At 42.9% G+C, this 22,683-nt stretch overlaps 1 protein-coding gene and 1 long non-coding RNA gene across 4 annotated transcripts; one reads left to right on the top strand and one right to left on the bottom strand.

The window, feature by feature from the left end:
* Positions 1 to 37: 37 nt before the first annotated feature.
* On the top strand, positions 38 to 11,265 carry LOC139827858 (uncharacterized). Of its 2 annotated transcripts, none has more exons than XR_011738948.1 (3): positions 38 to 336; positions 1,260 to 4,407; positions 6,233 to 11,265. It is a non-coding gene; the product is annotated as an uncharacterized lncRNA (long non-coding RNA). The 2 variants fall into 2 exon arrangements; XR_011738947.1 differs by having other exon boundaries at positions 1,225 to 4,407.
* On the bottom strand, positions 4,671 to 18,128 carry TRMT10A (tRNA methyltransferase 10A). Of its 2 annotated transcripts, none has more exons than XM_065837003.2 (8): positions 18,058 to 18,128; positions 16,150 to 16,451; positions 14,972 to 15,134; positions 13,060 to 13,131; positions 12,519 to 12,593; positions 11,384 to 11,533; positions 10,098 to 10,203; positions 4,671 to 6,358 (listed from the first exon to the last, which is right to left on the bottom strand). In XM_065837003.2, the coding sequence occupies exons 2-8, from the start codon at positions 16,368 to 16,370 to the stop codon at positions 6,180 to 6,182; spliced, it is 966 nt and encodes a 321-aa protein (XP_065693075.2). In that variant the 5' UTR covers positions 16,371 to 16,451; positions 18,058 to 18,128; the 3' UTR covers positions 4,671 to 6,179. The 2 variants fall into 2 exon arrangements, with proteins under 2 accessions (XP_065693075.2, XP_065693073.2); XM_065837001.2 differs by lacking the exon at positions 18,058 to 18,128 and adding an exon at positions 17,886 to 18,046.
* Between the last annotated feature and the right edge of the window lie 4,555 nt (positions 18,129 to 22,683).

Below are 22,683 nucleotides of genomic sequence, written 5' to 3'. Positions count from 1 at the left end.
GTGAGGTTGCTAGGATTAGGGATAAGCTCAACCTCATAATCACAAAGTTTTGGTTTCTCCTCCCATGAAAAATGCAACTTTGTAATTGAAGTTTATCATGTACACCCTTAATAAAAAATGCTCCTCACTACAAACAACTCCACACTCTTCAATACAAATGTAGTTATTATAGGAACATCACAAAGTTTTAGGAGCACTTGAAAACTCTTTGAGAAAAGGGGGTGCTGTCCTGTATACTGCAGTGCACAGTTTATACTAGTTGTACAGACAGAAATTCTTTCTTTTTCACTCAGGTCTTCCACAAGAGAATCTGTGGCCAGTCAAAACACAAAAACTGTGAGTAATGGACATTGTAAATGTTAAGACACAGTAATGAAACAGCACAGAGACTGTGAATATTCAGAAGATCTAACTTTTATCTTTGCAGTAAGACCCAAATTAGAACCATAGAATTCAGTGACAATATGACAAACTACATCTGAACTCTGAATTTATAATAAGTTGTCTAAAAGTTAGATACCAAAGACACACTATTCTTGCAGCCACTCAATTGGTTTCTCTTGATATGACATTCATATAAATCTTCTCCTTACTGGTGCAACTCAGAAATACAGCAAGGGGAGGGACATGTGTACAACTGCATCTGCCTCTTGCTAGAAAGAACATACATAGCAGCAAGAGGTACTGATTTAATCTCTTCACGAGAATCTGCTCCTGTAAGTTATACACAAGCTGAAACTCCATCTGCTGATCAACTCTGGGATTTGTCCCTCACTCTTTGCAGGCTAAATCAGGCTGCCTCAGATTTTTTCAGCTACCACTTTTGCATCCTCTACCCAGTCAGGGCAAGACACCAACTGGTACTCCCAAGAAACACCACTGTCACCTCTTTGTATCCCTTCTGAAGCACACAGAGGAAACAAAAGTCAGTCCCAGAGTACTTTATCGTTTTAACAAAGCCAGTCATGCCAGCTCTAATGCTACCAGCATTTACTATTGTTTGTAACTCTATGGGAGGTGTGGGTGAAGAGTAATCTTACATAAGAACAAGAAGGAAAAAGAAGAAGCCTCCAAAGCAACGACCTCTGCTTTTCGAAGTGGTGTCCAGGGAGGCTTCCTTGCTAGAGTCCATGCGCTTCCATACTCCCAGCTGCAAAACCAGTCTAACATAATGCTAAGCTTGGCCTGATAATATAAAGCTTTCTTTTTCAAAATGTTTTCCAGCAAAGGAGAAACAGTGTCTTTTGCTCTCAACACAGAAACAGAGGTCTAGTGCTAGCAGCCCCACGGCTCCCAGGGAAGAACCGCAACTGAGAAAGCAATATGGAAACAAGAGACCATCCTGCTTCACAGTCTGTCGGAAGTCTCACCTGTGCCACAGCCACCCAGAGGCAACACAAACCCCGTTTCCACTGGAGCCCCCTGTTCAGAGCCACTGAATCATCTCCCAGTCCCCTTCACATAAATACGTAATCTTAGCACTTATATTATAAAGATTTCTGTTCAGAATCTCCATGAAAATAATTTCATGCTTCTTATATTTAGTCCTCAAGTGATTCAACCAAACCAGGCTGTGTAGGTACACGAGAAGTGAGTTAAATGAAAAAAATAGGACAGAGGCAACACTTCTTGGCATCAGATTCATCTTTTTGTGTGACTCAGCCAGGCCTGCACAAAGAGCTCCTGCATGCAGACTTGACTGTGTGGTCACAGATATACTGGGGTAAAAAGAGGGGCCCACACACACACAGTCTGCAGAGATGCATGTCAAGCCCGAGGCACCGGGAGAAAAAAAGACCTTGGATTTTCAAAATCTGGCTTGCAAAGTGACTGCAGATGTCTGCCTTGCAGCAAGCTACAATTTGCTTCCATAGCTCTCGTTATTAGCAGAGAAGCACCACAAATTGTAGTATCCAATGCTGGGGGGGACGGGACATGGACGGCACACCACCAAACGAACACTAAAACCACCATGCAAACAGCAAGCCATTGAAAGAGGCCAACAACGACAGAGACGCATCTGGCCCTTTTTCAGGCCTTGTGAGTGAACTGTGAAAGCAGAATGATTAGGGTTTATCTGTTTTAAACATACCTCTGTCAATTTATGCTCACAAAACCAAAGGAAGGTGATAAACCGACCCTACTTCCTTTTATTTTCCAGAGCAAGACTATTCAGTGCAGACAGGCTCATTCAAAACTTCTGGTTGTTTGAGGGGGAAGGAGAAAAATTCTGTTAGCACAATGTTAAGGGAAGAGAAGCTTAGCTCAGAGCAGAGCTCAATGTACTATTTCCAAAAGCCCTGTCTTCAAATCATGCCTACAATAATAACCACCAGCTCCGTTCCCATTTCCCGCTGCAGAAGAGGAGTATCCCAAGACCTGGGGGGCAAACCCAGCTTTGCTGTTGCCCAGTCAAGTTTTCATCCTAAGCTTAAGTTGTGCATGTCCTCTGACTCCTTACTTCGTCCTGCCTGTTTCATCTGTGATCTGGATTCTCTAGCAGGAGGAGCTGAAGCAGATTTTACAGCCACATCAGGGTGCAGCAGAGATGGAAAAACTCTTAAGACCACTCTGGTGAGGCAGCTTGTAATGTCCTGTAATGAAATTAGATGCCACATCTCTGAACTATCATTTGTCCCTACCCCCAACAGCTGGGAGTCTGCAGTCTTTAGGATCGGTCTGCCGTTACTGAGAAGGTTTGGATAGCACACCAATTTAAACAGGCACGCAGCCATGTCAAGTATTTCTAAATGCTTTGTGAAGCGCCCAGGTTGAAAACCAATATTTGTCTGCAAGTATTTACTTACTGCTCTTCAGAGAGGTTACCCTGTCACTGCAGATCTGGCCCATTTAATAAATACGTAAAATCTTTGCACTGTTCAATGAACACACAAATAAGTATGAGTTATATGCTTTATCATTATAGCTAAATATGGGTACGTTTTCAGAACTTCCAGAAAAACACCCTGGACTTGAGCTCAGGTAGTTGTACAGCATTTAAAACAATTGCAGCAAGCAGTTAAGAAAAAGAATAAAAAGCACTAGAATAACATTGAGTATTATCAACTCTACTGTATAACTTATGCACAGCAGGTGAGTAAAGAAACACATTGTTTCTATCTGACATGGAAGGAAGGACAAACACACTAACAGCATCTTCCAGAAGAAAAAAAATCGCGTCACACACCTGGACTAAACAATTTAATCAGGGTTGAACTGTCTTCTCCAACCCACCGTGCACCAGTTATATATTAAACAACAGCAAAAAATATCTAACATGTATTCCCTGCACCACGATAGATTAAAAATACTGAAAAGCCAAATGCCAGATGCCTAGAGGTCCCTCACTACAATTAAATGAACATGAAAGCCACACTCCCGTAATTTCTCACCAATGCCATGATACAGATTCCCGGTCACTTGACCACTTTCGAACAGCTGTCCACTGCTGCAGAGGTAGGAGGTGCTACTCGGGAAGTCCATGTCCTGCTTCACAGGGGCAACCAGGAACACTCAGGGGCGGGGAGGAAAAAAAAAGACACAGCAGGCGAAATTCAGAGTATGTATTTCAGGACTGGGGTGAAATTTCTCAGTTTTCTCACTGCAAAAAGATGCTGGAAAGACAGGAGGTCTGCCTTCTGGGTCTGCCATGAGCTGTGGCATCCTGGCAGGGACTGGAGGTGTCACAAATTGCACAAGCTCACTTGCCTTCACAAGCTACTCTCTCAGACTCTCACAAATGAGTTTCAGTTTCTCGCACTTGATCTGATGCTGGAGTGATTTTCATGTTCTCCAACCAATTCAACTGTTTTCATCAATAACTTTACACTGAACTCATTGCAAGAATGGCCCTTCAGGGTGTCTCACACCATCATTTCTCCCTGAGAACTTCCACACCTGTGCCTGAAAGCAAATCACCACTCTACTCTCGTATGATTGTGTCTAGTGCTGGTGATTCCACCAATGAACAGCCAAGTATCTCAAGCTCTTAGAAAAGAGTTTGGAGTCTCATCAGTACAAGTCCACTTCTGCCAAGAAGAGCCTTTTCTAGATGGTTGCAGAACTGTAGGATATTGAAAGGCTGAGGACTGCAGCAGTAGTCAGAGGGCTGTGCCCATCAAAACCCCACCAGTCATCACATCCTGAGGACATAGCTCGTGGCAACAGGCACGCTTCAGCCTCGTATCACCTGATCAGGTTAGCAGAAAAGATAAACAGCAGCAATGCCGACTACTGGTTAAGGAAGCAGTGAGTACAAGCTGGTTGAGACCAGATGATTGGGAGAAGCAACGCAGATGAACAGGCAACAGCTACTCACCAAGCTGCTGTGACCTGGTGGAGTTAGCACTAGGACCTTCCAAGAGCAACAAACCAGACCATCCTTTTATTCTATTTCTCCATAGACAGGTAAGCTTTAGATTTGCAACAGTTTGACTTGAAAAAACAAGTGCACACACATGGGGGTGCGTGTTTATCTAATTTAACTGGAAAAGATGTAAGACAGGCTCAGGCTGTGCTTTAAGGCACAAAACAATCCCCTAAGATGCTTTTGGCTTCTTTCAGAACATCTCCAAAGCCCCCAGTTTGTCTGTGCAACCTGCTCTTGCAATCTCAATCCTGAGTAAATGAGGCACATGTATGAAATAGTCTTAAGAAAACCTTAAAGAGACTGAAGAGTCTTAGTTCAGGTTTAATAGGTGCTATGTGCATTAACACGCAGAACCTCAGCTGTAAAGATGTAACTCCTTGTAATTTCACTGCTTTAAACATTTCTATCAGAGAATCAGTGTAATACATGGTGGGTATACTTACGCTGCACTTTTTGTTACAGAAATCAAAACAGCAATACTTTTATAAGAAGGCTGATCTAGTTTCTTGAACAAAAGCAATCATGTTCTTGTAAAGCCTAACAAAAAACCCCCACGTTACTTGAGCAACAAACCACAATCCATACTTTTACCAGAAGCAGCTTTTCTACAGTTACTTGGAAAGTATAGAGAGAAGTGCAGTGAGTGCCTAACGTCATAACCAGTTAGTTGCCAACCCTTTACAGGCCTCAGGGACCTGCAGGGATCCCACTTCTAGTTTCCATTTGAAAGCAGTCGCAACAGAGGGAGGAATAAAAATGGATACAAGCCAAATCATACAGGATCAGCCCTCTGATTTCAGTTCAGCAAAGATTAGTTATGATGACATGTTCTTACACTATTCAGCCAACCTATGTGAAAGCTGCACTTGCTCCAAAACTGCTTGCAAAAGCACTTAAGTTAGTTAGAAACAAGTTGAGTCAGAACATCCAATAGCCAAGACAGACTATGAGTTTTTTTTTTAAAAGGAAAAATATTTGGCAGAAAATACATGGAGGATCATATGATAAAACAGGTACACAGAAACTGAGCAAGTGACTTGTCAGAAAGAGTTCCTGCCTCCCGGTATTGTTCTGAGGCTGTGTGATAAATTTTGCTAAGAGGATCGAGGAGTAATCAAAACAGACTGTGCCACCTCAACTCAACATGCACCACGTGCCAACCAAGGCACACGATTTGCACTTGTGCAGACATCCATCCTACTCAAGCCGAAGTAAGCGTTGGCTTAACTCCACAGTCGTATTTCATTTACTGACCCCAGCTGACTAAACGCGGTACAGGAATCAGTGTGGCTCAGCTGATAAAGGCCGTTCGGTTGCTTGTGACTGTCTGCTGAGATGCTCAGAAAAAACAGATTTATTTGTTTTTGAGTGTCATGGACACTTTGCAACAGGCACTAGCAGTAGCAGGTTTTGAGGTCACAGGAACGCTTGTCATTAACTGCTTTTAAGAAACCTTAGAGCAGAAATGAAGAATGCATACATTAAAATAGTAACTACCAATGCTCTTGGGTAATACACCCAACTTGGTATCTTATTAAAAAAAAACATAGCTTCCTTGGGAAACAACATAAATTCTGCATTTGCCATTAATTTATTATTTAAAAAAAAAAGCTATTAATATGGAAGTTTCAGGGTAAAAACCTGCATTTATCTTTACCCTTTGTGTCCACAAACAGCTCTGGGCCAACTATGGAACTATTGAGCACTGAGACAATTCAGTATCACAAGGGCAGCAGATGGTCTTTGAAGTGTAACTACTGCACATCGCAGTTTTATCCCATGAACCGTGTGTCTCTTCTTTCCCATCTTTTCATTCTGAAGCCTCACTGCTGTCTGACTCATTGTCTTGATCTTCCTTTCCAGACGGAGCATGTTTGGACGGGTCATTGGCTTCTCCCAAAGGAACAGCCCCCTTCCGCTGCGGCAAGACACTGAAAAAGGCCTCCTTCCAGTCTCTCTTCTCCAGGTATGCAAGGATGATCTCAAACACTGCAACATCAAGAAAGACCATCAGCTCTCTTGCAGGGAGAGAAGTGAACTGCTGATAGGAACACAGCCCCAAATCCATCTTTACAGAGGTTTACGTGCACTCAGTTGTGGCATCGTCAGAGTAAAGCCGATAAAGTACAGGCAGAAGCAGACGAGGCAATTCTGCTACTGCTGCGGTCTAAAGCCAAGCGCACTGAGTGTGTGGTTGTCAGGCAAACCCTCTGTTCTCTCAGTTACTGCAGCAGTGCTTTTCTGCAGTGGCCAGTTTGAATCAACTTCTTTCAGAGACAAATGTCCCCCAGTACTTCAGCTCTCACCAGTGTCTTCTGTACAGGCACTAATGCTTTCCCACGTTGGACGGGAATACTGCTGTGGATGTATTTCAACAATGACTTCATCTCCTTCCCTAATATACAGACAGCCCAAAGTCTTCCTAAAACCTATTATAATTAGCTTTGTTTTTCATTTCCATCTGAGATTATGGTAAAAATCCTTATTATTCTCCAATTCTGTGACGCTCTCTTGCTTTCTCTATTATGTTAACCATCCAGTCACCTTCCTGCTCCTATTTCAGCTCCTAAAACTTTCCCTAATTGACAATAGCTCCAAATTGCATTACATACAAAATGAATTGGCAAATTCTTATTTAGAAAAATCCCAGGCTATCCAAAGCACCTCTCAACACAGATTGTGGCTCAACAGCAGCAGAGAAGGCACGAGGGGACCCTACAGCTTGTAAGCCAGACTTGGATGACAAATCTAGGACAGAAGGATGGCTTTTCAAGCTTGGGGCTACAGGAATAGTGCTAACAGCACCAAAGAATGCACCCAGCACATGTGTTCTTGATGCCAAGCGACAGCACATGAGAAAGGATCAAAGGAGCTGTGGAGGGGAAAAAAAACCAACCTCCCAGAGGGTTAGGCAGGCGCTCAGAAAGGGAGAAGCAGCATGGAGCTCAGAGTCAAGTTACAGAAGTGTCACTTTACTAGAGGTTTCCTGGATCCAGGTTTACTGAACAGCCAGCTGCTCTCTGTGACACTGCTGCTGAAGAGCTGGCCATTTCACCAAGCAGGTTATTCACCTGAAACGTACTGTGAAGGTATGAGCTCTCAAAGGACTATATTAATAGCACTGTATGGTACTGCAGAAAGCATCTGCGGCAAAAATGCTGGCTTAAGAGACAACAAAAGTATAAGGAGCACATTTCTCCTCCTTTGCTTTGGAACTTCCTTTATCTGCACAGTAGAATCAGAACTGATGGAGAGTGGCTTCCACAGGAGAAGAAAGGTGTCTAAGATGGGCTGCAATAGCTACAAAAATATTAGGCAAGGACAAAAAAAAGGCAGCGAGAACACTTGGTAGACATCATTGCAGACTGGACTGGAGCAATATGGTCCTGTGACATACACTACAAAGCATCAGCCATGGGATACAAACCGGAACAGCAGGAAACAAACTCTCTCAGCTACCACTGCCGTTGTGTTTTGCATACAGTGTTTTACATGAATCTCAAATCTTCCAAGTTTTAAAATGCCAGATCCAGCTTAAAAAAAACCCCATCACCTTATGGCTTTTCAGTTTTCTAGCATCAAATACTTCACACATATGTGTGTTCCTCATGCCATTTTAACATGGCAATGCAGCCACCGAACAACCTGTGGAAATATATAGAGACTCAATCCCAAGAGAGAAAGATAATTAAGTAAAAAGAAACAAGCGAATTCCACTGCTAAAAATGCAGTCAATCTGCCACCACCAGAGGGCCCATTTAATTAAAGCGCTTCAAAGACTGACAAGGCAGTTCAGAAATAGTTTCTTCTTCTATAGGACTGTGCAAATTCACACCTATCAAAAGTAGTTCCACAGGGACCAGGCATATCCCAGAGTCTCATTTGTTGAGCCCATCCTGTGTTCTCCAAGCTTCATCTGCTGCTGAGGGTGGGAACCCAGAGCAAAACAGAAAGGGTGAGCAATTACACAAAGCAGTGAGGTGGATGTACTCACAGCAATATACAAACACCTCAGTGCAAATCTCCTTCTCACCTACACAAAATGTGTAGTATGAGATCTGAGAGGCATCTTGATTCTGTCCACCTTACTCATGCTGAGTAGCACCTCTTATGAAAGCTGTCTTTTTGGGTTTAGGTTGTAAGCTATTAGGGTTACAATACACCAGAGCCTTAATTACAAATATTAAATGTACTTCTCCTTTTGGTGGTGGTGGAGTTGGTTTTATTTTCCTGCCCCAAAACCTTAAGCAAAATACTGATATAGTACAATTTTACACTGAGGGTGGTAAAGCACTGGAACAGGTTGTTGGCCAGAGAGGTGGTGGATGCCCCATCCCTGGAGACATCCCAGGCCAGGCTGGACAGGGCTTTGAGCAACGTGAGCTGGTGAAGATGTCCCTGCTCATTGCATGGGGTTGGACTAGATGAGGTCCCTTCCAACCCAAACTATTCTATTATTCTACAATAATCTTTACCTTGAAAAGGGTCTATCTATTAAGAGCCTTTCAAACACAGTTTGAAAGTGTTTTAGAAGGGCAAGGGAAGACAAGCTCACACAAAATGAAATCTTGCCAAACTGCAGTGAAATCAGGTGCATAAAAGTCTGGCACAAGAAACATATGCAAGACCATAAAGCAGATAAATGAAAGCCTCAATGTGATCCAATTTACACCCAGTGCTCAAACATGTACAAGACAGCCTGCAGAAATGTTGACACTAGAGGTCAGTATAAGATTACTGCAGAAAAAATCCAGCAGAAAGCTACAGCTATCATAACTTGTGATGAATAACACAAGTTCTATTCCTGCATTTATAAAGCAACATTTAAATATCAAGTTTTAGAAGTGTGTAAAATCTTACATATACGTGGGTTTTGACACGTTTTAATACCAATGATACACTATATTCTCCACATTTAAATAATCTGTATTATCATGCAAACACATACCTCATCAGTCAATTACATTTAAAAAAAATAAAGTTAGCATCAAACAATGAGTTACATAATAAAATAAACTTTAAATAAAGCAAGGTAAGATCAAATAAAAGAAGCTGTAGTGGAGCAAAAGAAAGACTTGGACACCATGTCAAAAATTTCCATAAAGGTCTGAGTAGGCTGCATTTTGCAGGTATTTTTGTTTAATGACGCTAAAATACAATCTAATAATAAACTAAAAAGTTTTAAAAGAGTGGGATTCAAGACTTGGTTAAGTAATTGTATACTTCAATCAGAACCAGGAAACCAGGTAAAAATACAGTTATGAAAGCTCAACACATGGAGTACTGCAGATACCAAATGAGGCGAGTCTACAGGTACCTAAGTAGTTACTGCTAAACTAAGCTGTCCAAAGAGGTGAAAACACGTCATATGTTTATCCTCCCCTGGGACAATACATGAGATAGTTCCCAACATTTTACTCACTTATACATTAAGCCTGGAAACAAGACTAGGATGGTAAGAATGCTAAAAATACTCATGAGACAAGCCAACAGAACAGGAGGTGCAATTCTCAGTGGCTAGGACACCATCCATTACCTTCAACCATATCTAAAATGTTTAAAAGGCAGAGCAATTACTGCATCCCAAAGGCAACTAGATTCAAGAAATAGCAACATAATAAAACAATAATTAGGTATCTGGACAACAGTGCACATTTTAAGGGTTCAGATTCTGAATATCACAGGTATATTCTGTAATAACATCATTATTGTGTGATTTAAAACTTACCATGATTGACAGCTAATACTTTGCGACTGTTCATCTTGACGAAGTTTCCAAGTGGGAGCTGTGCGTGACCAATTCCCTGCTCTACAGCTTTTTTGTAAGTAATTCCCTGTAGGAAAGACAGCAGAACAATTGGACTAAGAATGACCATTTCAGATCAGCCCATACACATTACTACAAGTATCGTTTTCTGGCAAGAGTCTTGCCAGTGCTGCCATGATGTTGCTTTAGAAGATATTTACAAAAAGAAATTTACCCCAGTTGGACAAGGGCTTCAAGGGCTACCTTTGGAAAAATTCGTACTTTGGATATACCTCAGATTGTGATGTATGGTCAAAAAGTATGTAAATAAAACTTGTTCGTGCAGCTGCAGCTCTAGAATGTGTCAGCCAGAGCCCGTTTTAAAGGTGTATTTATGCTTAAGTACAAAGTTACTCAGATTGCAGAAAGTGGATATTTTTTTGAGAGAAAAGGATAAAAAAAAAAATTGCTTGCTTTTTTTAAACCTGGCAAGTCCTGTGCCCAAGATGGGAAAAAACAAAACAAAACCACATGAAACGCCCCACCTTTAAAAATGTGTAAACAATTAATACCATGACTACATAAAGGATCTGCTTTAACTCCCCCCTAGGCTTTAACTGTGGACTAAGCGTTGAAGTACCATTTGGTAAGGCTTAAGATCCATCTCTTTTTTTAGCATCACATTGAAATTTCAGTGTCACCAGAAATTACATAGGAGGGCCTTTGAAGAAAAGCAGTAACAGTGCTTTAATTTCCCAGCTGCATTCTCTATGACATTCCAGGTCCACACAGCACGATCCCATGTACAGGTATGGAACCAGATCCCCAGGCATGTTTGTTACTCAGCCAAGTTCTCCTGCCAAGCAAACTTATTAAAAAAGGACACCCAAGTTTCAAGCGCTGTTCTTTATCTATATTTGGGCACGTGCACATACAAGTGCATGCACACACACACAAGTGCATGAACAGAAACCAAACCCCTCTGTCTGCAAATACAGCCCTCAGTAAGCTGAGCAGTGTTATGAATTCCATTCCTATATTTAAAATCAAAAGATAAAATCCTAAAAAGTTCAGCATGTCTGCACTTGGGAACACAAGCCGCTGCTACCGCAAGTTGGGTTTTTTTCCCATTTATTCAAAAAATTTTTGAAGTATTTTTTTAATAAGTTTTCTTGTTATTTATTTTTGTCAGTTTACACATGAACAGCATTAGTGTCAAATATGTGCCAAACAAAAATAATCTGTAAAGAAACACATCCACAGTTTACCTTGTGGTGATTGTGATCCACCAGTCCTCCAATCACATAGGCTTTCTTCTCATCAAGCTCACTGAGAACGTCCGGGGAATCTGAGGTAAGATATACCAGGTCTTCTTTCTTTATTAGCTCACTGTAGTGCTCTGTTCTAATTTGGATATCCTCAAAAAAAAAGGTAGCCAACAGAAGGTACATTCAACTGATGAATTTCTGGACAAGCTTTACAGACCCAAGATGGAACTAGCAAACATAAATCCAACAGTATGCAGTCATTCAACACACCTCCTTCGTGTTTAAGTACATAAGCATATTGCAGATTGACCTCTGCATAAATAATCCACAGCCTCTACAGCACTCACTCATAAAAAATCAGGAAGTTTTCTGAAACCCCAAAATCACTTTACAAATCCTTAAAAATCCTGTGATTTTATTCAATTGTTACCACATTTCTGGTAGGTGTCCAAATAATTTTCAAATCCACCTTTCCAAAAAAAGTGAAACCAGAAGTAAACAGTTAAGATTAACTGGCTTGATACAAGAGGTTTATGCTCTGCTTTTGCAAAGCAGCTACCGTACAAGACATGCTGAAAGTAGAACAGTTCATTTACGCAAAGTGCTCTTCATTTGAAGCTGTTGGAATACTGGTTTAACAGGGACTCGCAAGGGAAACCAACATGAGTTTGACCATAAACCAAGCTACTTCTCTAAAGAACACTTCAGTGTTGAGAGGCAACATAATGGAAATGAAGGTGCATGCAAGAGAATCACCTCATGAATTCAAAGTCTTACTCTTCCCCAAGAAAAGAAGAGCGCTTGTCACGACAGAGAACTGCCAGAACTGCCTAAATCAAGTAGGCTCGCTCAGTCTATCAGAGAATGGAATCTATTCAATGAAATCAGGTGAAAATGGGCATATGTGCGGTTTTTCAAGCAAAAATCAAATCTAGATTCAAGACAAGCTATTTTGGCTTATGTAAGTTAAATTAATTAAAAGCACAAAGAGCCAAGCTATTACTAAAATGCTATTGCTCTGATGTCTTAGGAAAACCCATGTGGAAAAAGCACAGGTCCTTCACAGCTAACGACCTTGTTGGCAACTATTTACATGATTTCTTTTTTCTTTTTAAAGAAACAGTAAATTATTCACCTTCCAGTTCACCCATCCTTTGTCATTTTCATTCATGTTTCTTTTCAACTGTCCTCCATGGCTGGTCAAGTAAAACTTCAAAAAGAACAAACAACAGGTACAAAGCACTGAAATGTTAATATGTCAATCTGTTTCTTCTCTGTAGAAGACTTTTTCTACTCTTAACTACTAACAAACTCTTAATTATTTTTTATTTGAAAATGGTACTAATACCATATTTATACAGTTAGTGATACATTTAAAAGACAAATAGGCACTTATGCATTTTTTTTTAATCTGTCACAGATAAACTGACTATCAACAGTATTTTACTGACACACCAGTATCTGGCACTCATACATACATTTTCATAAATATGGGGATTTTTATAACGTGGGTTGAAAAAATAAATCTATTACAATAAAAGTAATTTTCTTACTAAAAAGAGGCACCTTAAATATATTTTTTTTCTACTACAGTTCTGACCACTTGGGTCACAGCTGCCTTTCTCCCATGCTTTGTACATGGGAATACAGTCAGTGCTCAGTTTGCTTAAACGTACCTGCACAGGATGAAATGCTTTGCGGTTTTCTGCATAACATCTCTGAATTTGCTTGTGGAGCTTCTTAACATCCTGTATACAACACAATTTGTTTTTACATAGTCCTTCAGACAGACCACCACAAAATGCTTTACCATGAGCCAGTCAGAAGCTAAAGAGAGAAAAAGGAAGCTTTTAACTGGCAAAAGTGACTACTGAGAGAGTGTGGACATCAGACCCCGAAACAGCCATTTCAAAGTGTTATGCTGACAAGGAAACACACGCGTCTTCCACAAGAGTGTGTTTAGACACCTCCATGAATGTGGTTGATTTGCATCATTCCAGGAAACAAACCAATCAATCAAAAAAGATCACTTGGGATTTAATTATATGTAATAACATCCTCAAAATTAATCTGAGAAATCAAGCAGATTTATCACTTTGACAATACTCAGGGAAAATGCTAAGAAAATTAAAGATGCATAATTAACCTGAAGACCCCCAGAACAATGCAACTAATTTAGTGGCTGGCTCTGGCATTTTGATCTGATAATTTGGACAACAGTTAACTAGTACTATTTAATGTGCAGCGGACTTAGTTTTCGTAAGGTAATTTACATAGCTTTATTCTCAGTGACCCAAACGCAGTGTTTTGTAAATACAACTGATTCCCATTTTAAGATGAAACATCATTATATTGCTCCAAATCACGTAATGCTTTGAGAATGTTTCTATATCTCCAAAGGACTGAACCTAAACTAGGCTTTATAACTACAATATTGCAATGCGAGCTTTTACAGACACTAGAGAAACCCCATCGCTAAAGTCCACAACCATCTTCACTCAGAACGCTTCACCCTTCCTAAACACCTCCAGAAGTGCCAGATTTTACATCAGGCCTAACAAGGGCTCTGCCTGACCATGGAAGGAAACACTTTTTACAAAAGCAGCAGCTCAGCAGGAAACATCCAGTCAGCATCTCTGAAACTATCAAGGGGGTCTCTTCTGGGGCACTGCTGAAGGGCTCCTCAGGGACCTAAGTTCCAAAATGCCAACTGGAGCTTCCCCAAAATTTTGCACTAGCCTGCATCAGTGCTATACATGCTCTGCATTAGACTCAAGAAGCAGCCAGACCATTACACTCAAGAACTGGCCAGACAGGCTTTGCAAAAGCTCAAATTGAAGCAGTCTGGCAGGGCAGCGAAGTCCCTGCCAGGAGCAGACAGGCTCACAGCAACACGGAAGGGAGAGGTCTGCCCCAGAAACCACAGGCTGCACTCTTACAGATTAACGTACCTTCCTCGTAGAGTTAAAGCTGTTTTGATCTCAAAACACCACACAAAGCATCTTGACCAGTGGCTGGGTATCACACTGATCTTTCTCATATTTACCTATCCTGCGATCACCTCACCTGTTCCTTCATCCATTCTAAAATCTTAAAGAGATGGGGCAGTGTCCTCCTGTCCCAACTGCCTCACACGTGACTGAGAGAAAAAGCTCAGTATCCTCATAATAATCAAAATCATCATTTCCACAGATACTTACTAACACGGTTCAGACCCTCAAACCCACTTTGAAAGAGAAAGTACCTAGATGTGGCATTTGCAGCCCCCTCTAGCAAAAGCATTTTGAGGTAGAAGTGCATCTAACTTCACAGTGAAAGCATGGCACAAACTTTCTATATTCCTGGTTTTGGAATCAAACAACTTACAGCATCTCCATAAACAAAATATTTGGCAAACTTATATAAGGGTACATTCTAAATCCTAAAAAATTCAGCAAGTGACGTAAGCAGGTCTGGGAGTCATCACGGTCTGAAACACACTAATTGTCCTCTGCAAGTTTCTCTCTGTTTTTTGTGCTCTGACATTGTATCAACACCATCACTGGAGAACCCTTCCACATTTGTATGTGATGGGTAAGTTTCTTTTACCTTTAGCACCATCAGGTCATCAAAGCTGCAGTCCACAATGAGGCGAAGTGTACTAGGAACAACTTCCCTTCGCATACGCTTTCTGTCATTCCCTTCGTTATTGGAGTCCAATTTTGACTGACGTTCTAGTTTTCTCTTCTGGCGTTTTTCTTTTCGTTTCTGCCTACATAAACAAAAAACCAAATAAATCTTCAAAAAGCAGTGCCAAATCTGCTGAGGTACATGTTAGGCACATAAATGCAAGCTTCTGTGATCAAAGGTGTCTGTCCCACGACTGTGGTAGTTTAAACTTATCCTATTGCTTGCATCTCTGCTAGGCTTGTCCCAGCACAAAACACACACCCTGTCTTTGTGAAGTTCTGTATATACCTATGAAAGACAGACATCGGACACAAATTCAATGAAGTGGGAGTCACAGTGGATTTAATGGATTTAAGGGTGCTCCCAGTCAGGTCTCATAACAGAAGCAATCAAAACGATCACCAAAATTGCAGTATCAGAATGTGAAAGGCAATTTACCTCCTGTTTCACTGCAGTTTTTCAAAAGGCTTCTGAAGCAATTGTTTCTTCTCCCTGTTCCCCTGATGGAAGTGGGCAGTGGGAGATCAAATTTCACAGACAAGACACCTTAACAGCCACTGCCTTGGAAGGTACACTTCACGTCCAACAGGACTAGGATAAACCATGACCATTTGCAGATCTGCTTTCTCTCAACAACCTAGTGATACAGAAGCTGACCATCTTCCAAAACTATTTAACAGATTATAAGTCACCATAACTTATAGCACACCATTTAATGTCTCAAAATAATTTATTTTTATTCACTGCCTTTGTAAGATTCACCAAGTTTGACAGCATCAGGGAAAGAGGGCGCAGCCCACCCAGAAAGGAACAAGGCCACACATTATTTCTGCCTTTTGACAAGCCATAGACGTGTGAGTATGAATCCCTCCTCATATCCTCTTCAAGTTGAGGAACATTTCTAGTATGAAGCGAGGATGCTTACCTTTATAGCTTCTTCATAGGTAGATGGAGTAGCCTGTGACTACTGCTTTAAACCTGGCATGGAAAAAAACTCATTCAACTTCCTTGATTTGCTAAAGCAACCTATGTGCAATTCTGCTGACAAATCTTTATTATTAGCACCAAATACCACACATGATCCTAGGAAACCATACCTGCGTAGATCTTTCTGTTCTTCCCACTGTTTCTGCTTCAATAGCTTCTTCCTTTGCCTCTTAGACATGGGCTCCAGGCATTCTTCTTTGTCTGAGCTGGCCTCCCGTCCTTCTACTGGGTTGTCACTTGACTTCAACTTCTCTTCTACATCAGGAATTTCAGGGGACATGGTATTTTCCGCTGGTACCTCTGGACTTTCTGTTGGTGTTTCTGACGACATTAGCTCTGGGCTGGGTTTACTGACTTGTTTCTTAACACGTGATAAATATTTATTCAAAAGCAAGCTCTTCTCTCACCAATTCTGTAAGAAACAAAACAGCATAAGTGTTATTAACAAGAAGTTCAATTAGAACAAATATCACTCTACATCTACCATAAACCTGAATAAAGAAAAAATAATAAATAAGAGATGGTCTTTTTTTGTTTGAAGTTAGATAAGTGCCTCTGCAAACAGTAATATATATAATACTAGTAAGATTAGGACCTGTATTCGGATCACATCTAAAACTCTGCTGGCTACACCTGCAGCTATTTAACGGTTTCCAATTCAAAACTTGTTGAAAACACAACTGCACAAAAGTAGGAAATCATACTGGATTAAACATCAAAGAAAAAACATTAGCAGTACTATTACGTGTACACAAACTATTCTCAAATACACACACAGAAAAAATTTAAAAGGTATCTTGCAATATAGCTATGGCAGCATGTTAGAGAAATATAAAGTGACTAAAGACATCATAGGGGGGAAAAAAAGTGTGAGTAAGCTGCACACCTGCAAATCAATGTTTATGTCTTCTGAGAATCAAAGACACTGGCCAAACACTGACACTGGCCACTGTCAGGAGATGGATAGACTGAACTGTTACTCAGCAAAGCAGTCTGCATTCAAATCACTTACAATTATACCCTTTCCTTTTCAATGACAAGTAGTATTTTTTCCACAGCAGTAGCGCTGCTGCGCTCAACAGTCACAGTTTTCTAAAGATAACTGCTTCACTGGAGGATCACGGAATGCCCTGAGTTGGGAGGGTCCCACAGGAATCATCAAGTCCAACTCCTGCCCCTGCACTGACAACCCCACAGGTCACACCGTGTGCCTGAGGACGTTGTCCAGTCTCTTCTTGAACACTGTCAGGTTGGGGCTGTGACACCTCCCCGGGAGCCTGTTCAGTGTCCAGCACCTCTGGGTGGAGAACCTTTTCCTCATGCCCAACCTAAACCTCCCCTGGCACATCTTCTGCCATTCCCTGGGTTCTGTCGTTGGTCACTAAAGAGAAGAGTTCGGCACCTGCTCCCCTTGTGATGAAGCTGTAACCGCCATGAGGTGTCACCTCAGTCTCCTCCAGGCTGAACAAACCCAGTGACTTCAGCCCCTCAACCCTCCAAACCCTTCACCTCTTCTGGACGCTGCATCCACAGAGCCCACATGCAGAAAAAAACAATCCTCTGGCTCCTTCAGTAACAGAAAAGCCAGGAAACACAGAAAACAGAGGAAAACCAGACGCGTTTTAGCCGACGCACCGGATTCCCCTGTGTGGGGGCATCAGGACACAAGGCCCAGGGACTCGGGCCCAGGCCCCGCACAGCCCGGCTGCTGTACGTACATCTGTGCGTGTATATATAGACACGTATCCATACACACACACACAGCTATATATACACGCGTATCTATGTATACACACGTTATATAGAGAGAAACACACGCGTTATTTCTGCTCACGCGCCGAAGTACCTCATAACTCAACGGGAGCGGGGAGGAAAGGCCGTGACCCCCGCGCAGGCGGCACCGACAGCCGGGGGTGACCAGCGGTGTGAGGAGGCGGCCATTCCCCCCCCTCCCTGTGAGGAAACCCGAGCGCCCCCTCGTCCCTTCCCGCCCCGGGGGGACCGGGGGTGTAACGTACCGCGAGCCGCCCCACGCGCCAGGAGGGGCGGGACGAGACGAGCAGCACAGCGCGTGCGCAGCGCCGCGACTGCAAATCCCGGCGAGCAACGGGCGGCGGTCACGTGGCGCCAGCGGGCACCGCCCCGAGATGCAAATGGCGGGCGATGGGCAGAGGCGGCTGCGCTGTGCGCCGGTCCCTGGGCCGGCTGCGGTCCCGACGGCACCGGCTTCCAGTCTAATACAGAAAACACAAAAAAGGTACAATAGTAACAAATGCACGTGAGTTCCAGAAGGACAGGGAACTGCTGGAGAGAGTCCAGCGCAGGGAAACAAAGATGCTGAAGGGAGTGGAGCATCTCCCGTGTGAGGAAAGGCTGAGGGAGCTGGGGCTCTGGAGCTTGGAGGAGACTGAGGGGTGACCTCATTAATGGTTGTAAATATGGAAAGGGCGAGTGTCATGAGGATGGAGCCAGGCTCTTCTTGGTGACAACCAGTGATAGGACAAGGGGTAATGGGTTCAAACTGGAACACAAGAGGTTCCACTTAAATATGAGAAAAAACTTCACAGTGAGGGTGCCAGAGCCTGGCCCAGGCTGCCCAGGGGGGTTGTGGAGTCTCCTTCTCTGCAGACATTCAAACCCGCCTGGACACCTTCCTGTGGAACCTCATCTGGGTGTTCCTGCTCCATGGGGGGATTGAACTGGATGAGCTTTCCAGGTCCCTTCCAATACCTGACATTCTGCGATGTTTCCCTGTGTGATTTGCCCCTTGTTTCCCAGGGGTTCATCCCGCCGTGGCGCACACCCAGCTCTCCTGCAGTGCCTGGTGTAGCTCTGGGGCTGGTGACACTCTCGGCAAATCGCTCTTTCTTATTGGTGACATTAAGAACTGCATCGATGCTCTGCTTCTTTTTGCATCATGTCAGAGCTCTACTGTTGCTCGCAGGTGTGAAAGCTGCTCCAAAAATATTGGCGATGCAGAAACTTTTACACTTGCTGCTGGAGGTCATTCAGCAGTTTGAAGACTTTAATCTTTTACCATTCTTGATGCCAAGATGCACGTTTTCTGATACGGACAGGGATGCCCCCTCCCTGCCACCTCAGACCTGCTGCGGTAGGTCCTGCAGTATATGATGGATGTGGTGCAGGGGTTTATTTCTCAACCTGTTCTGAAAGTCAGTAAAATAAATCATTTTAACTGTGTGCTGCAGGATGCATTTAGCTTCTTATCAGACTTGGGTTGTTTGTATAGTTTACAGTGGAAAATAAGGTGTATGCCAGTGGTGAATCACATCTGCAGCCTTCTTAGAATCACAGTCATTTTGGTTGGAACAGACTCTCAGGATCAGCAAGTCCAACCATAACCCAACTCCAGCACTAACCCATGTCCCTAAGAAACTCGTCTACAAGCCTTTTAAACCCCTCCAGGGATGGTGACTCCACCACTGCCCTGGGCAGCCTGTTCCAATGCCTGACAACAGTTTCTGGGAAGACTTTTTTCCTAATATCCAATCTAAACCTCCCCTGGTGCAACTTGGGGCCATTTCCTCTTGTCCCATCACTTGTCACTTGGGAGCAGAGCCCAACCCCTCCATGCTCCAAGCTCCTTTCAGGCAGTTGCAGACAGCGATCAGGTCTCCCCTCAGCTCCTGTTCTCAGGCTGAACCCCCCAGCTCCCTCAGCCGCTCCTCATCACACTTGTGCTCCAGCCCCTCACCAGCTCCGTTCCCTCCTCTGCACTCTCTCCAGCACCTCAATGTCCTTCTTGTGATGAGGGGCCCAAAACTGAACACTGAAGGTCAGTCATGGTTTGGGTGGGTTTCTCCTTTGTGCAGCTGCCATCACCGTGGTGGCAGGGCGGGTGAGGAGGAAAAAGTCAGAAAATCTTATTTTTATCAGATGGTTTTGATGACACTACCGAGTTCACACAGAGGCCAGCAATGTATTTTTAAGTGGTGACATTGCTCAGAGCAGATTTCTAGCTCCAAAGGTCCCGCAGCAATGCTGTGTTCCCTCTGCCCCCTAAAAAGGGGTACGCGCCTTCACGCTTCATCTTTTTAAAGACCACCGCCAATTAGCTTTTTGAACATTAGTGTCAATACTCAACGAAGGGCAATGTTCTTTTGCCTTCGGATGACTTCATGTAGGAATGCTGCCCTGGTACAAGAGTCAGTTCTGGAGACCGGGATTATATTATATGAGAGAAGTATATTTTGGGCAGCCAAAATATGTAGATATCTGTTCGCCCCTGGTTAATGAGGCACACAAAGTTAGCAAACATACGAGTGCTTGCTACCATAATACCCTTTTCATCTGCATCAATGTTTATCTCAAGTTTCATTAGTTCCAGATATACACACTCTTTCAGTTTTAGTGCTGGTTTCAGGTTTACTACAGCTATGTTAAAGTCACAAAACTGTGGTGTCACTATAGTAAGACACTGACCTTTAACTGCTGTTGGTATTTAGTATTTGCTGTAATATTTTGTTTCATTCGTGGTTCCTATGCCCTGCATTACCTTTAAAATAGCTAGATTTGCATTTGCTTTTGCTAGCATCTATTTAAAACCTCACACGTTACTATTAATATCTAGCCTTGCATGCCAGCATCGCACAAGTCTGAATGCACCACTGTCCCTAGGAAGAATATTTTCCTTTGGGCATTAAAAGACTGCAGATCAGTTACTGATAGAAGCCCCTTTGTTTGGTTGCTTTTTTTAAGAAGTAAAAAGGCATCTAACAAATTCACATAATATTCAGATGTGCTTTTTCTTAGAATGAAGAAACTGCTTATGCATTTTGATTTTTAAATCTGTTTTCCTTATATTGCATGTTCCAAAGCAGTAGCGTTGCTCAGTGTTGTCCTCAAACGCCGACACAGGGTAATGCAATGTTTTCTGAAGTCTGCCAAGTGGTGACAAAGCAAAATTAAGCCCTGAGGAGTCGCAAATGTTGAGAAAGAGCCACCTAACTGCATTTCACTATTTTGATAGGTCGTTCCAAATGGTGAGTTCCCCCCAGCAATAGAACAAACTTGGCACCCCATGGCTTAAAGCTGCATATTAAAGCATTTTGTACGAGCAGCTCTGCAGGTCAAGGGGCAGAGCATTGAAAGAGGATAGAAGATACTCCGTGGAGCTTAGGTGTGGACACAGACGTCACTTTCTGTGGGCGAGTGACAGACACAACTCACGTTTAGGCAGTAGCTTGGCTGGGCATCTCTGTCCCCCATGGCAGAAATGGGGGTGTCTTATTCACCCAAACAGTGGGAGCTGGGGCCCACCGGCACCAGCTGCAGGGCAAAAATGGACTTGGGTGCTTTGGTGCATACAGCTGAAAGTTTGAGTCAAAAATTGAGGTCTTTGTTGACCTCAGAAGATGTGAGGAAATCTCATTAGTTTTATTAGGTCATATAAAGATATGAGCCTTATAGTTTGGACTCTGGAGAATGTGCAGCAACAGTAATACTTTGACCCCGGTACATAACGCCAGCATGGCATGAGGTGTATGTTAGGGGCTGATCCTGCAACCTCTGCGTGTAATGGACTTTGGTGGGCACATTTCTTTCATTGGTGTAATTTGACTTCAAGGAAGTCACTGCTGATTTTCTCCGGCCATAACTGAGGTGAGGCTCATTTGAAGAATATACCGAGTATCTGTTATGGGTATGTATATTGGTATACATATGTATATACACATGGGAATGTATATCCATCTTTTCTCTATGTAATGGTTACATCCATAGTTCTGTAACTGACACTACTACAGAGCTGTCCAAAGAGATACACTGATTTGCCTTAACAGGGAGTCTGGCCTCTGACATTCTAGTGTCTAAGAGAGTCCTTTTTAAAAAAACCCCTTTATTTCAAGGAAGAAATAAATTTCCTATGTCCTAAGATTATAAGAAGAAGACAATCGCTTTTCTCCAGATGTCAGACCAACAGCTGGGGTGTTTGTAGCTCACAGTCTTGTTAAAACAGCCTCTGGAAGTGGAGTGAAGGAGAGCGGTGATGGCTCACAGATGTGCCTTCTCTACAAGGAGGACCAAGTTCTCCCTCCTTGCAGAACCAGGGAGGCTCCGTATGCCAGGGGAGATGGTGCCCACTCGCAGGCTGTGACACCCAGGATATCCCAAAGAATGTGGGGGCGGGACGTGACCTGCTGCCCCACTGTCACCTGAGGGACAAGGATGTCCTCTAGAGAGCCCTGTGGCCACGAGTCTTAGTGCAAGATAACTTGGGATTTACTCTTGGATCAAATGGGGAAGCACTTGGTTTAGTCAGCCATGGGCTTCTCAGGGAAGGTGGTGAAGCGAGCATTGAGAAAAAAGGAAAATAGGGGTGAAAAGGTGGGCTTGGTTTGCCCTGCTCTCAGACCCAAGCAGGTATTCTTCACCGAGGTAGGACAGAATGGCTGGTTTATCTCATCTTTTCAGTCTCAACCTCTGCCACTGCAATGATGTAACATGGGGGGCTGAGGCTGCTGCAAGAGAGTTAATTTGGTATGATAAAATATAGAAGGAACTGATTGCACATGAGTCTCTGTAACAAAGTAGCATCACCTTTTGGGATGACACTGATAAATCCCATGTACTTCTGCTTCCAGGAAGATCCTTAAAAAGCATCTGCCTCCGGGGTTGGTCACAGA

This window comes from Patagioenas fasciata, chromosome 4, assembly GCF_037038585.1.
Source record: "Patagioenas fasciata isolate bPatFas1 chromosome 4, bPatFas1.hap1, whole genome shotgun sequence".
Classification (NCBI taxonomy): domain Eukaryota; kingdom Metazoa; phylum Chordata; class Aves; order Columbiformes; family Columbidae; genus Patagioenas; species Patagioenas fasciata.
Note: the sequence above shows the minus strand (reverse complement) of the source record. Positions and strands in the feature narration are given on the sequence as shown.